The sequence below is a fragment of the Lycium barbarum genome, chromosome 3 (assembly GCF_019175385.1).
Source record: "Lycium barbarum isolate Lr01 chromosome 3, ASM1917538v2, whole genome shotgun sequence".
Lineage (NCBI taxonomy): Eukaryota > Viridiplantae > Streptophyta > Magnoliopsida > Solanales > Solanaceae > Lycium > Lycium barbarum.
Window position 1 is genome coordinate 7,482,007 of NC_083339.1, and position 12,202 is coordinate 7,494,208.

The window sequence follows — 12,202 nt, forward strand, 5'->3', positions numbered from 1 at the left end:
ATGGCGGACTGGGCAGGATTGCCTCACGACCTTCTTGTTCTGATTGCAAAGCGTGTTAAACTAATAGAGGATTTCATTGCTTTAAGTGTCGTTTGTACCTCTTGGCAAACTGCTTCCCCTAAGGATAATCTCGACGTCCTCTCTCCCCAACTTCCTCTGCTAATGCTGGCGGATAAAGATGATGATTATCGAGAATTTTACTCTCTTTCCAAGGGTAAAGTATCGCAGATATTGTGCCTCCCGGAGGCTAGAGGGCGAGCGTGTTTCCCATCTGAGACATGGCTTGTCACCATGGCATGGGACGGAGACGGAGAGTTAAACTTGTTGCATCCTTTCTCCCGTACCCAAATTCAACTTCCTTCCCAAAAAGCCTTATGGGATTTACAACCTGGTATAGTCAAAGTATATGAAGGCTATCACAACATCAGTAAAGCTGTCTTGTCTGCCAATCCTTCTCTTACATCAGATTATGTTCTGGTGATTTCTTATAATACAAATGTTAATCATTTGGCTTTTTGGCGACCTAGAGATCTCAATTGGAATAAATTTGACGTTGTTGATACATTGGGGGGAGTCTCCAATATGATTTACTATAAGGGCCAATTTGTTTTTGTTACTTGGCCCGGTGAAGTCTGTATTCTTGATGTTCCCGGGCCTAATACGCCTGAACCAACCGTAAAGTCGCGCATGCAAAGGCGGATGGAGCATTATAATTTGGGGTTCAATTGAACCCCAAACTTTAGATGCGTTGTATAAATTTATATGTAAAAATTTACTAAATTTACAATTAATAGTAGATATGATCCCACAACTTTAGAAATATAATGGTTTAATATTAAAAAATTTAAAAGGTTAAACCCCAAGAATTTAAATTCTAGATCCGCCTCTGCGCGCATGGTTTATCTTGACAGTAATAACGAGTTGTTTGAAGAATATAAGTATACAAAACAGCACTAGCTAGTTGAGGTAGACAGTGTACTCTTACTTGTTACCCGAATTGCCAGTAGGCGGGCAAAGAAAGAAGGTCCAAGTGCTATGCTGGCTGTTGACACTTTCAGCTTTGAAGTATACGAACTAGATGCAATTAAAGGTAAATTGAAAAAGATAACACTTTGGGAAATTCAACAATTTTTTTGGGCATTAATGGAGCAAGTTGTATTAGCTCTATTAATTTTACCGGAGTCAGGCCTAATCACATATATTTTATTGATGATTGGACTAAGCAAAACCAAAATTTGGAAGGTGGAAAAGATAAATGAGCTTACAATCTTAATGATGGAAATATTGAATATTTTTATCCTGGATTATCACTAAGTAGTATATGCATCCAACTTGGGTTATACCATCATTATGATAATGTTACTTCACTCGCCGCCATGTCGTTGCTCAGATCATGAGGAGTTATTGTATTGTATATTTTCAGTTTGGTTAATTACTACGTATTTTTTTCCAAAGTATCATCCTAAAGTTAAGTTCTATTTGTTTTCCTTCATAATTTCATATGCTTGATATGTGCCTGAGATAGAAAGGGATAACAATACTTGCATCTGTCAAATTTAGCAGAGCTACAAAAATAAGAATTTTATGTTATTTGCTTTATTCAGTTGAACTTTTTGTTGCATGATCGAATTTATTTTGATTGACTTGGTTGCTTTGATTATTTAAAAACCAACTGAAACTTTTGTTAAGTAATCTTATTAGCAACACCAAGAAGTAATTATCCAGCATCTATGACTTTTATCATATTAAGGGCCGATTGCCTCAAAATCTTTTTAATAGCCTTCAAATGTAGAAGTTAAAACTTATTAAACGGTCATACCAGTTATACAAAAATAACACAACAAAGTGACTTTTGAATTTCTTGTAACCATAAAATTATCCTACTTAACCCAACCTTCCCGAAAAGGTCATTTTTGCTGGAAATTCGACTCTCCTATGTCTGAAAGATAATGTGACATGCTATGTTATAGACTAAAACTTTCGAATTTCTCAAAGTAGTCATCCAACTTACGAACCATTGCAAAGGGATCCCGTCATTTTGGTTTATGTCATTTGGCCATATCAAATGGATTTCCATATTAAAAAACAACCAGAGAGTCCTGTCATTATGGTTGCACCACTGTTAAGGTACTTGAATAGCCAAAAAAATATAAATAAATAAATAAATAAATAAATAAAGAGCAGTGGTTCCACCAGACTCTACAAATGATCAATTTTGTTTTAAAAAATGTAAATACTGCACATCAAATGTAAGTTCATTTTTATTTTTATTTTTTTAACTGTTCTGGCTAAATCTAACACCCAAGGCTTATTAAATGTTTAACGGAGACTAAAAGGGCTCAGTTTTCGCAAACTTAAAGAACAAAGAGAAAATAAATTAAAGGGGCCCTTTTAAGTCTTAACAGACAATTCACTATCTGTAAACTGCCTAATCTAACCTGGAAATTGTATTATCTTATTCTTAATCAATGTAGGTTGGTGAAGATGTGCCTTCTTTATTTATGAAATCGTAGAACCTTTTAAGGTATACTGACTACTGAGTAGTTGTGAACTACTTCATATTATAATATACATGCATGTGCCTAATGTATATCTTCTTAAGTTATGCTTCATTGTCAGTTAGTTTTTCAAGATTTAAATATCGTAGTCCATTTGTTTATTCTTTGCCTTCTTTCTAATAACGACTAGTTACCAACAAACCTAGATGCAGACTAATTAATGACTTCTAATGATACTAAATTGTGATCTATTTTACTCGATATAATAATTTTATTTTACACTTCTTCCGAATTATCTACGCTTAAATTCCACAAAATTTAACTCTTAACTTAATAATTATACCAAAACAAATAATTAAGACATTGGAGATTCACGTTTCATGGCATACTTCCAATCTATTTTGTCTTTATTTATGGGAAGGGGGCCTGAGTTAGGATCGAACTCACACCTATTATGTGTCATACTTTCATCTCAATATTTGACTCGCATTGTATATAAAATTGCAAACTTACTTGTAGGGTCTTAAAAAGAGCTTATATTTAAAAATATTTGATTCTTTTAAGCGAATTCAGGATTTCAAGAGGATGAGTCATGAGTGCATCTTAAAATTATTATTTAAAAAAAAAAGATGCAAAAGTGCATTTAGTAGGTTTCAATCGCACAACCTTAAGGGATTAAACCCAACACTTAACTAAGGCCCCACTCAGTCTAATTTGAGCATGTGGTCCTTCCGTTAATATTATATATAATTTAAGGATTATATACATAATATAACAACAACATACCCACTGAAATCCCACAATGTGAGGTCTGGGGAGGGTAAAGTGTACGCAAACCATACCCCTATCTCGGAAGACAGGGAGACTGTTTTCGAAAGACCCTCGGCTCAAGAGAAATCACAACGAGAAAGGTTAGATAAGCAGAAGCAGTTCAAAGCAAAATGCAAATGAAACTAAAGAAAGCGAATAAGTCAAAATAGAGCAGTCTGGAAAAAAAAGGGAGCCGCAGCTACCACAGATAAATAAAATAATCGAAGTACAAGAAACCACATATAGTAGCAAGAATCAAAAGGACAATAGACTATAGATCGAAACAGCGACTACCTACTAGCCTTCTACCCTAATCTGGGTCCTCCAAAACCTCCTATCTAAGGTCATGTCCTCGGTAAGCTAAACCCGCGCCATGTCCTGTCTCAGCACCTCTCCCCAATACTTTTTCGGCCTACCCCGACCTCTTCTGAAACCATCCATAGCTAACCTCTCACACCTCCGCACTGGAGCATCTGTGCCTCTCCTCCTCACATGCCCAAACTATCTCAGCCTCGCTTCCCTCATCTTGTCATCTACTGATGCTACTCCAACCTTATCCCGGATATCTTCATTCCTAATCCTATCTCGCCGTGTGCCCACACATCCATCGCAACATTCTCATTTCCGCAACTTTCATCTTTTGGACGTGAGAGCTCTTGACTGCCCAACACTCTGCCCCGTACAACAAGGTCGGTCTCACAACCTCTTTGAAGAACCTGCCTTTAAGTTTTGGTGGCACCTTCTTATCACCCAGCACTCCTGAAGCAAGCCTCCATTTCAACCACCCTGCGCCAATACGATGTGAGACATCATCGTCAATATCCCCATTTTCTTGTATAATAGACCCGAGATTTTTGAAACTTCTTTTCTTTGGGATGACCTGGGTACCAAGCCTCACTTCCACGCCAGACTCATGTTTCATGTCACTGAACTTGCACTCCATGTACTCTGTCTTGGTCCTACTCAACTTGAACCCTTTAGACTCCAGAGTTTGTCTCCAAACCTCCAGCTTAGCGTTTACTCCACTGCGTGTCTCGTCGATCAAGACTATGTCATCCACAAATAACATACACTTTGGCACCTCACCTTGAATTCGCCGCGTCAGACAATCCATCACTAGAGCAAATAAAAATGGGCTAAGAGCTGATCCTTGGTGCAACCCCATCTTCACTGGGAAGTGCTCTGAGTCTCCTCCCACTGTCCTTACCCTGGTCTTGGCTCCCTCATACATGTCCTTGATCGCCTTAATGTACGCTACAGGTACACCTCTGTCCTCCAAGCAGCTCCATAAAACCTCTCTTGGCACTTTGTCGTAAGCCTTTTCTAGGTCGATGAAAACCATGTGCAAGTCCTTCTTCCTCTCCCTATACTGCTCCACCAGTCTCCTCACAAGATGGATGGCTTCTGTAGTTGAGCGCCCCGACATGAATCCGAACTGGTTTTGTGAGATGGACACGCCTCTTCTCACCCTCATCTCCACCACCCTTTCCCACACCTTCATAGTATGGCTTAGCAGCTTGATCCCTCTATAGTTGTTGCAACTTTGAATATCACCTTTGTTCTTATACAAAGGGACCATCATACTCCACCTCCATTCCTCAAGCATCTTCGCCGTCTTAAAAATAACATTAAACAATCCAGTCATCCACTCCAAACCTGCCCTTCCTGCACTCTTCCAAAACTCCCCAGGGATCTCGTCAGGACCGGCAGCTCTTCCCCTGCGCATCCTGCGAACAGCACCCTTAACCTCCTCCACCTTTATACTCCTACAATACCCAAAGTCGCGACGCCTCTCAGAGTACTCCAAATCTCCCAACACAATGTCTCTATCACCTTCCTCGTTCAAGAGTTTATGGAAGTATGACTGCCATCTCCGTCTAATGAGAGCTTCCTCTACCAATACTTTGCCATCCTCGTCCTTTACGCACTTTACTCGATCCAGGTCCCGTGCCTTTCTCTCCCTCACCTTAGCTAGCATGAACAACTTCTTGTCCCCGTCTTTTTCCTCTAGTTCTGCATATAGACGTTCGAAAGCTGCCGTTTTTGTCGTCGAAACTGCCAACTTCGCTTCCTTTCTCGCAATCTTATACCTTTCCCTATTCGTCCACTTCTCCTCCTCATCTTTGTTGTCTACCAACCTCGCGTACGCCACTTTCTTTGCTTCCACCTTTCCCTGGACTTCTCCATTCCACCACCAGTCCCCTCGTCGCCTACCACGGCGACCTCTCGAGACTCCCAGGACATCTCTAGCTATTTCCCTAATGCAACTCGCCGTCCTATCCCACATACTGCTTGCGTCCCCCCTACTCTCCCAAGCCCCCATAGCCATCAACTTCTCCCCTATCTCCTGGGCACTCGACAAAGTCAGACTCCCCCACCTGATCCTTGGCAGGTCATCCGCGACCCTCTTCCTCTTCTTCTTCGTAATCCCCAAATCCATCACCAAAAGCTTATGTTGGGTCGTAAGGTTCTCACTCGGAATGACCTTGCAGTCTTTACAAAGACCTTTATCCTCTTTTCTAAGGAGCAAAAAGTCTGTCTGCGTCGCCGCCGTCGAACTACGAAAGGTTACCAAGTGCTGCTCCTTCTTCGGGAAACGCGAGTTGGCTACTACCAATCCAAAGGCTTTAGCAAAATCCAGAAGTGAGACTCCTCCTCCATTCCTGACTCCGAAGCCGAAACCTCCATGCTCATTATCATAACCCCCCGAGGTTGAGCCGATGTGTCCATTGAAATCTCCTCCTATGAATAACTTCTCGGTGGGCGGTATACCTCCCACCACTTCATCCAAATCCTCCCAAAAGCGCCTCTTCTCCTCCTCGTCCAAGCCCGCTTGTGGCGCGTAAGCACTAATAATGTTCAAGGTAAACCCTTCCACAACTAACTTAACCGCCATCATCCGGTCATTGACCCTCCTAACCTCTACGGCCTGGTCCCTTAGCTCACTATCTACTAAAATGCCTACCCCATTCCTATACATTGACTTACCCGAGAACCATAACTTATACCCGCCCACATCCTTAGCTTTAGATCCTACCCATTTGGTCTCTTGGACGCAAGCTATATTAATCCTCCTCTCCTTAAGAATCTTAACTAGCTCTATGGACTTCCCCGTCAAAGTCCCAATGTTCCAGGACCCTACTCTCAACCTAGACGCTCCCTGATCCCACTTACCCCCTCTAACCCTAGCGCCTCTCCCCGACCGAGAACATGACCCTAGTCTACCATCACTCACTATAGCCACTAAGGGAAATAAAAGTAAATCAAAAATTTATCTCAAACAAACAAGAATCAATACTAAAGCATAGTTATCAAGAGACTATATGCAAGTCAGGTTACTATGACAAGAAAGATAGCACTATAAGCTAAAGGAATAAAGGCAAGAATTTAAAGTTAATAGTCAAGAATGTGTAGCAGGCAAGATTTAACAAGGTTAAAAGACACATGAATTAATATGAGCCACCAGAGGTACCAACTCCAGGTGAAAACAATTTTAAAACAAAAAAAACCTGTTCGCTGCCGGAGTTACTGTTCACCGCCGGAAACCCACTGGCGGAGGTTTCCAGGTGCAGAAACGAGAAGACAAGAGGCAAAAAAAACAAAGAAAATAAAGGAAAAGAGAAGAGAAGAGAAGAGAGAAGGAGAGAAAAAGGAGGAGGCTGGCCGGAAAAGGACCCTATACCCGCTGGGGGGCTGATTCGCTGCCAGGAAGGAGGGGGGTGGGGTGGGGTGGGGAGTTGTTACTTACTGTTGAGAGAGGGGGAAGAGAGAGAGAGAGAGAGAGAGAGGAGAGAGAAACTCAGATTATATACATAATATATTGAGTTTAATCGGGTGACCATGAATTCACGTGACCTATTTTTTATACATAGATTCGCCCCTATTTTTATTTAATATCGAAGGTTGCCTTGAATTGGGTGTGCATAAAAGGAACAATTGTTAATGAAGAACTACCTTCTTGCTTATTTCTTGAAATACATTGCCTAACGTAACTTATAATCGATTTCTCAACACGTACCTTATGGAACATTCAACTTTTGTCATACCCTTCGGAATGGTAACAACATTGCTGATATCCTTGCAAACATAAAAGATTATCCATCTTCAGAGAGGCTATTTCTCTTCCTTCTAAAGTTAGAGCCTCGTTGAAGTTGGAAGCAGATGGAATCCCAAACTTCATATTCAGACATAAGAAAAACAAATTATGTTATTAATGCAACTAGATAAGTACTTTTGGGTACTCATTACAAATATGTACATTGCATCTTCTGGTGATGCTTCAAAACTCCCTAACATTTACTCTTACAGCATTGTGCAGGCTAGATATTTTTGCATTCATATTTATCTAAAGTTGGTTACAACCAAGTTTCACAATGTGCTAGAGGCTAAGGTTTACGTCCTTCTCCGTATAATTATAATTTTTGGTAAATATAAAGGTTGAAGTCATGCCTAACTCCTCCATCATTAGGATGAAACCTTAAAAATAAATAAAAAAGAGGTTAGTTAATTAGTCATAACTATGTATTTTTATAAGTTTTCAATTATTGTAGTATGATTGTACAACTACAGAACTACTAGTTAATCTTTCACTGAATAGGTGGGAGGTCAAAATGATATTTTCCCTAATAGCTGGTGTTGTTAGTGTATATAAGTATTAAATTTTTTAGGCAAATAAATTCAAAAGTTGAACATAATATTGGGAAGTTAAAGGTAAATATTTCCGTAACCAGGTTTAGGAAATTAATCCTCCACAATTTAAAACTCTTTTTTAGATTTCGACCATTCGATTTTGAAATGTTAAAATCATTACACCATCGTAATATTCAAATATTTTGTATCTGTATTCATCAAATAAGTTGGAAGTCCACAAGAACGAGGTAATTTTTAGCTTTATGCAATTAGTAACAATTACATTACTAATAATTTGAGTATTGCCCACTCTTTATTCAGGTTGATAGATCAAATAAATTTATACCAAATGATTGAAAAACACCAATCAAGAATCTCGAAAATCCTATAAACTTGTGGGATGTTCACAAAGAGATCAAACTATCAAATATGTCTCTCTCAAAGCCGAATGGATCAAGAGACGTTCTTTCCCGGGTTTAACTCGAAAGGCAGACGGAAACTTCTTGATAATCAAGTACTTCAAGAAAATTCATAGCGTACTTTGTTCGATAGATGCACCACGTCTTTGGCTCTCAATTGAAGAAACAAGAAGGAGTGATCAAGAGAAGTTATTTTCATGGTCGATTGGAAGTACCACCTGGTTTTCATGGAGATCAGATATGTCCCAAGTGTGAGAATTATGTATATATTTAAGTATTGATTGGTAATGCAAAGCCAAAATTTCTTTATGGATTCTTTTTCCCTCACTTATCTTTTGTCCTCATGAATGCAAAATGCCCCCCTAATTTAGTTAGCAACTTGTAGAGTTGATAAGACACTTTTACAAACACTTATTTTCGTTTACACATGCAAATGTTTCATTTTAATACTGTTTTTGACCATTATTTTTATCCTAATTTGGTTTGTTAATTTGCCATAGTTGGACTTTTGGATTGGGGCGGAATTAGAGTCGAATCTAGTAATTTTAATCCAAACTTAGTATTTGTCTTTAAAATCTATTGAATATGTATAAGTGATTAATTTATAACTCAATAACTTAAAAGTATAGAAATCTCAAATTCATTATTTTCAAATTCTGACTTCGCCTCTGCTTTTAGATATCCAGGTATCACATTTGATTTAAGAGAAAATTAATTGGTCATTCTATCTTAGTTTTAGTGCCAAGTTGTCCAAAGTCTGCATGTTTGAACTCCGAAAATGAAATCTTCCTTGATAGAAAACTCGTTAGAATTTAACAATCAAACTTTATCGACTAAATAACAAAAATTAAAAATGCTCACTTTTAAAACAGATACACTTGAAGGATTACAGTGTATCATCTAGTTTTATCATTCGAAAGCCCCTCTTCTCTCTATTAAATGAAATGTAAGTATATAAGTCGAGTAAATATTGCAAAGAAATAAAAGATATATAGATTGTATTTCTTGTTTCCTCAATCTTAATAATGAAATAAAAATGTAAATGTTATATACGGTCCTATTCTAGTTCTTTAGACACCTAATTTTCCTCACCAAAATAATTGGCACTAATTTCCTTATATAAATTACCTAATTTGAAGTTAAATCTAGTTAATCTAAATAAATCCAAAATGGTGTAATTTAAAGGCGATCCTGTTCTTAAGATTGAGCGGTGATAAATTCACCACTAATTAATCTTTTTTGTAACACACAGTAGAATGTTAAAACTCTTCTACCTCAATATACAAATTGATCTGTAAAAAATTCACGGACTAATTTGAATTTGCATAAGAAATAAAAAAGTTTTATTTTCAGGGATAAAATATCTCTTACTAAAAACATTTATATTCTCAAAATACAAACTCAATATTTTTTATTAAGAATGGATGATACTTACCATTTCACCATAATTTTTAAAGGTTGATCAGAACTTGGTTAAGTTTGGACATATCTGAAAGTAGTATGATATGGGGCAGGTTAGGATTTGACAACAACTCTTAAGTGATTGTTGGATCGATTCGATCCGAACTCTTGAATTCGGAATACATTCGACAGCAGATCGCGAAAAGTTGGTGATCTTCGCTATATAATTAATGGAGGTCCACTTCATTCTAGCTGAATTACATCCACCTTCGAGGAGAAGTTGGTTTTTATAGTAGGAGCCCTGTTGAGCTTTTACAGAGCTTGACCTGCGTTCCCCTTTGACTTGAGCATTGAATTGATTCTTCTTCAACAGTTTTCAAGCGATGAATTATGGACAAAAAAAGGATAAATACATCAACAATCCCTTAAAATTGTCAATAAATTTGATTCACTAGAACTATGACATGTTTCAATTAAGCACCTAAACATATTATTGTTCTGAAATTTGAGCCAAAAGTGTCTAATAAACTTTATTACATGATCAAATGAATCATAATTTGAGTGTTCAAATAAAATTTATTGATAAGAAACTAACTATGTATTCCACCAAAAAAAAAAAAAAAAAAAAGAGATTGTGATAAATCAGCTACACTTCCACTACTATGATTGTGCAAGTATACATAACACTTCTCACTGTGAATTTTAGATGGACCAAGAATATTTTTCTTGACCTACAAAGTACAAGAACAAGTTAAATTTTTTGAAAGTAGAGTTACTGTCAAAAATCTCAAAAGGACTGTTTGGTTTTAGGTAAAAGACATTGGAAATTTCAGAGAGGAGCGGACTCATTAACTAACCCTGTTCCCTAGGGACCCACCAAGTAGAGCGTGACCAAGCGCGTGTATCTCGAGCGTGGGCACTAAATAAATTTCTCCAAATCCAGCACTTTGTTTCTATTTCCTTTTTTGGTTTCTACAGTGAAACAAAAAACAAAATAGCAAGTGAAGGAAGAGTGAGAAAAAATGACAAAAATAATTCTTTAGGTTCAAAATACAACTCCCTTTTTAAGCGTTTCTTTTCCGTGTTTGATTTCTATATTTAGTAAATTTTTTAATTCCAAAATATCACAAGATTTTAAAAATTATACTGTATCTTTAATTTAAAACACAAGCAGTGTTTTAAAAGACGTTTTCGGGGCGAGCCCTGGGGCGGAGCATACCAAAAATGCCCCGGGGCGATGGATCGGGGCGAAAGTCTCCAAAGGCGTACGCCCAGCAATTCAGGGCGTACGCCCAGGCGTTTGGGGCGAGTTTTTTTTGTTGTGGCGTAAGCCCAGAAAACTTATTCGAACTAAAACGAAATTTGTTAAATAAGTCCTTTATATAATGCCCAAATTCTCAAAAGTCAACATGTAACTACTCAAATGTTTTAAAAAGGAACTGAAATATTAAATTTAAAAGTCAAGACCTTTTTTTATTGCTAGAATGCCTAATATATATTCTTTTCCAATTATTTATCTTGTTTTCTACTATCTCAAAAAAGTAACGAGCAGTCACTTGTACTTGTAAGTAGCGTATAATAGATTGCTCTAATTAGTTTTTTTAGGGGGGGGGGGTGTGTATATATATATATATATATATATATATATATATATATATATATATATATATATATATATATATCACTTATTTATAATTTTCTTCAATTTTTTACGCTATTTCACTGAGGCAGACGTAAAACGCACCGCCTTACGCCATCTCCTTTTAAAACACTGAACACAAGATACAAAATTTTCTTTATTTCTTAAATTTCGTGTCAGTCAAACTAACACACTTAAATTGGAACGATGAGAGTATTCTTTAAGTATGAGATCTATTTTAATCTTTTAAGTTGTTAAAAATTAATATTTTTAATCTTCCTTAAATATTTGACGAAAATAGTAGAAAAAAAGATTTAACCATAAATACCAAGAAAGTCTCATCGAATATTAAAATATACAACATAAAAAATTACACTAGACAATAAAAAAAATGGCGAAAATTACACCTCGAAATGCTGCACCGAACTTTAGAAATAAATAAAATAGTAAAAAAAAAGAAAAATTGTAGCTTTAAATGTGCTCGTTAATTATCTTTTCTTATAATTTTTATTAAATCTAACAGATAAAATTCAATAAATATTTGACCCAGACTAAAAATATTACTCTTTCTATTCACTTTACTTGTCCATGTTCTAAAACTACATTTTCACTTTTTACTTGTTACTTTTAGCATATCAAGCTTTAAATCCATTAAAAATATGCACCAATTAATATGAGTATTACGGTAAATTTGCACTTTTTTTTTTTTTTTAAAGGTGTGCGAAATTCATTATGGACAAATAAAAGTGAACGAGTAACACTTAACTTTGCAAATATAAATAACAATATTGTACCTACTTAAAGGC

The 12,202-nt window shown here is 36.8% G+C and overlaps 1 protein-coding gene across 1 annotated transcript; it reads left to right on the forward strand.

Annotated features, from left to right (window-relative positions):
* Nucleotides 1–729, forward strand: LOC132630218 (probable F-box protein At4g22060). Its single transcript, XM_060345803.1, has one exon. It carries the CDS (start codon nucleotides 1–3, stop codon nucleotides 727–729), a length of 729 nt encoding a protein of 242 aa, XP_060201786.1.
* Nucleotides 730–12,202: the final 11,473 nt, after the last annotated feature.